General features: G+C 40.3%; 1 protein-coding gene across 1 annotated transcript; it reads left to right on the top strand.

Annotated features, from left to right (window-relative positions):
- Positions 1-510: 510 nt before the first annotated feature.
- On the top strand, positions 511-1,089 carry LOC149264057 (uncharacterized). Its single transcript, XM_089394449.1, has one exon. It carries the CDS (start codon positions 511-513, stop codon positions 1,087-1,089), a length of 579 nt encoding a protein of 192 aa, XP_089250575.1.
- The last annotated feature ends 200 nt before the right edge of the window (positions 1,090-1,289 follow it).

Raw genomic sequence — 1,289 nt, 5'->3', positions numbered from 1 at the left:
TCCTTTTGGGATCTTGTTGGGTCATGTTGTGTGCAAGCAAGGATTGATGTTGGACCCTGCAAAGATTGTGGTCATTGTAAATTTGGAGGCCCCTAGGAACGTCAAGTAGTTGCGTACGATGTTGGGACATACGGGATACTATAGAAAATTTATCAAAGATTATGCTCAAATTATTGTGCCCATGGAGAAAATCTTAAAGGATGCAACATTATGCTAGGACGAAGAATTTTAGCGCAACTTAGATGTGTTGAAAGAAAAAATGGTCATTACGCTGATCTTGATATTCCCTGATTGGAAAAAGGAGTTTCATGTTCATGTGGATGCCTCTTGCATTGTGTTGGGGGAGTGATAATGCAAGTCAGTGAAGGAGAAATGGACCATCCTATAGCCTTTGAAACTAGGAATTTATCAAAGGCCGAGAAAAATTATTCAACGACTAAGCATGAAGGATTGGCTATGGTGTATGCATGGCAAAAATTCAGGCATTATTTGTTAGGAGGGAATTTCAATATGAACACAGATCATTCTGCTTTGAAATACTTGGTCAACAAGCCTGTGATGGGGGGGAAGATCTGCAAATGGTTGCTACTATTTCAAGAGTATGACTTTGAAGTCATTTTGAATCTAGGGAGGTTAAATGTGGGACCTGACCATCTATCATGGATCAAAACAGGAGAGGATCCTAATAATCTGGATGAAGGGTTTCCAGATGCGCAACTCTTTGTAGTGTGTGTAGCAGACGACCATTTTGCAGACATTATTCACTTCTTAACTACGGGGATGGAACCGAAAGGATATACAAGCCAGCAGAAGAAGGAATTTGTAGTGCATGCGGTTGATTTTTCAGTTATTGTGGGACATCTATATAAAATGGGTGCAAATGAAATATTGCGAATATATGTGTTGAACTTTGAGCGGGATAACATTCTCGCTGAAGCACATGGGGGAGTTGTGGGAGGCCATTATGCAAGAAAGGCAACTATGCATAAGATTTTGCACGCAGTTCTATGGTGGCCAACAATGCACAAGGATTCTAAGGTGTTTTGTAAGGCGTGTGATGCATGTCAAATAAATGGTAGACCATCGTGAAGAGATGAGTTACCACTACATCCTCAAGTATCTTTGCATCCCTTTGAGAAGTGGGTGATTGATTTTGTTGGGAAAATTCAGACCCCTAGAAAGAAAACAGGTGTGTGCTATATTATCATTGCGATAGAATATCTAACCAGATGGGCAGAAGCACAGCCAGTTAAATATTCTATAGGAGCTATGGCAGAAAAATTCTTGTT

This window comes from Pinus tabuliformis, chromosome 6 (assembly GCF_031772625.1).
Source record: "Pinus tabuliformis cultivar Carrire ecotype Pingquan chromosome 6, CPIR1, whole genome shotgun sequence".
In the NCBI taxonomy this organism is placed as follows: Eukaryota; Viridiplantae; Streptophyta; class Pinopsida; order Pinales; family Pinaceae; genus Pinus; species Pinus tabuliformis.
Note: the sequence above shows the minus strand (reverse complement) of the source record. Positions and strands in the feature narration are given on the sequence as shown.